This window comes from Pyxicephalus adspersus, chromosome 11 (assembly GCF_032062135.1).
Source record: "Pyxicephalus adspersus chromosome 11, UCB_Pads_2.0, whole genome shotgun sequence".
NCBI classification, from domain to species: Eukaryota; Metazoa; Chordata; class Amphibia; order Anura; family Pyxicephalidae; genus Pyxicephalus; species Pyxicephalus adspersus.
Genome location: NC_092868.1, coordinates 12,353,019 through 12,354,894, shown reverse-complemented (window position 1 = coordinate 12,354,894; position 1,876 = coordinate 12,353,019). Strand labels below are relative to the sequence as shown.

The 1,876-nt window shown below is 36.0% G+C and overlaps 1 protein-coding gene across 1 annotated transcript in view; it reads left to right on the top strand.

Moving 5' to 3' along the window:
• Window positions 1-1,662, top strand: part of ODAD1 (outer dynein arm docking complex subunit 1) — a 68,343-nt gene extending 66,681 nt beyond the window's left edge. Inside the window, exon 15 of the mRNA XM_072426641.1 lies at window positions 1,380-1,662. Coding sequence (XP_072282742.1) covers window positions 1,380-1,466 — 87 coding nt within the window. The 3' untranslated portion in view covers window positions 1,467-1,662. The remainder of the gene's footprint in view (window positions 1-1,379) is intronic.
• Window positions 1,663-1,876: the final 214 nt, after the last annotated feature.

The window sequence follows — 1,876 nt, the reverse complement described above, 5'->3', positions numbered from 1 at the left end:
GTGTTTCCCCTTGCTTGTTCATACTCACTATATACTATATATAAATACTGTGTTTCCCCTTGCTTGTTCATACTCACTATATACTATATATAAATACTGTAAGTATTTGCTTCCCACCGAAAGCAGAATGGAGCAGGAAAGGTGAGTATGTACTGCTAGGGAGAGGGGCAAAAGGCTTGTTTTAAAGCAACTCCATCACCTTTAAACAAAATAATCCTGCCATTATGGATGAGCATGGGGAACACTGAATGCATCTATCTGTGCTAAACCTTGATGATTGGCCCAACGCTGACATGATGGGACAAGGAAAGTCCTTAGCCCTGTGTAAGTCCTGACTTGAGCTTTGACTTTTGATACATATATATACGTTAAGGTTTTTTACTGTAAGGTTTCTACTTACCTGTCCTATCATTCATTCCTGGAATCATGCAAAGGAAAGATGCTCCCAAGAGCCTTCACATCTTTCATTCATTAGCACTCATTGTGTTTCCATCTACCATTACTAAAGTACATATTATTGACAGAGGGTCCAGTAGATAGAACCACAACATTGCAGAGGTACAGGTATCTGACATTCCTGGAATTCAATGTCAAATGCTAAAATTATTTAGTCAGCCATGCTTTAAAAGAGAGACAAAAAATCCTAAAGTGGGTGGCTTGACAGGTAACTAAGCACGGTTTGTTTTTTTATTTGTAATAATATTTTTAATAGGCAACAAAGCATAAAAAATGAAATAATATCTGTATATGAAAGGCATGGAGTCATGTTCAGTTAACAAGAAACCTTTTTATCATACTCGTTGTAAGACAGCTATCGCTATTCTTAGCTTCCACTAAGTCAAAGGTTCTCATTTATTTACATCTGAATCTCCGCATTTGTAAATGTTTATAATACAGGCACCAATCCCTTTTACACCGTGCTAATCATCTCTCACCATCCACATTTTGTTTATAAAATGAGAATCATGTATAGTGAAGATCTGCTTTTAAGAGTAACATACTGGCAGAAATACAATGGGACTGTCCTGAACATTTCAAACAAAACAAGATATTAAAGTAAACTAATGTAACAGCTGTAATACAGGAAAAGTAGTCAAGCCAAAAAAAGAAATCAAAACACATAAATGTGAACTGTTTTACTTTCAAACTTACTAACAATTTTGCTTTTCATGTTCTTTTTATTATGTATAACCACATAGCATTATTCAGAATATGCAGATTGTCCCCTTGTGTGCTCATTGAATCGTGAATGCTTAGGATCATCATAACACTTCACCCTCCACTTCCAAGTGCCTACAGTACCTATGTCTTATATCATAAAATGGACCTACTTACAACAGTAATACCAGCAGCTCTATCACTTGTGTATATTTTTCTAGGTCTTGAAGAAAGAAGAGAAGGCCAGCAGAAAAGGAAATGTCAGTGAAAATAATCTCACCAAAGCAGCATCAACTGTAAAGAAATGAAATAATGGGAGACCAAAGATTTTCACATCCAGGACCTATGTATCACTCCAGCAAATCCTCATCTCTAATATTTGTTAAACCCACAGATAAACTGCCATTCACAGTTTATTCACAGCTTTATTGTCATGTCTGCCAAGCTGAGACAACAGAAATGTCTGCATGTGACATTGTGTATAAATAAATGGAGGAAAGCAAAGAGTTTTGTCCAAAGTTCCAATTTTGGTGTAAACTTTTCTTATATGCACACAAAAAACACCAGGGACCTGGCTGCTGCAGTAAAATATTTCATCTCTGTTTTATATTCTTGTGCATGTGATGCTCAATACTATTGCAAGATCCACATTCACAATACTGATTGGCAAGGCTGATAGAAAATTGTAACCACACATTATTAAAGGGCCAGTTCACAC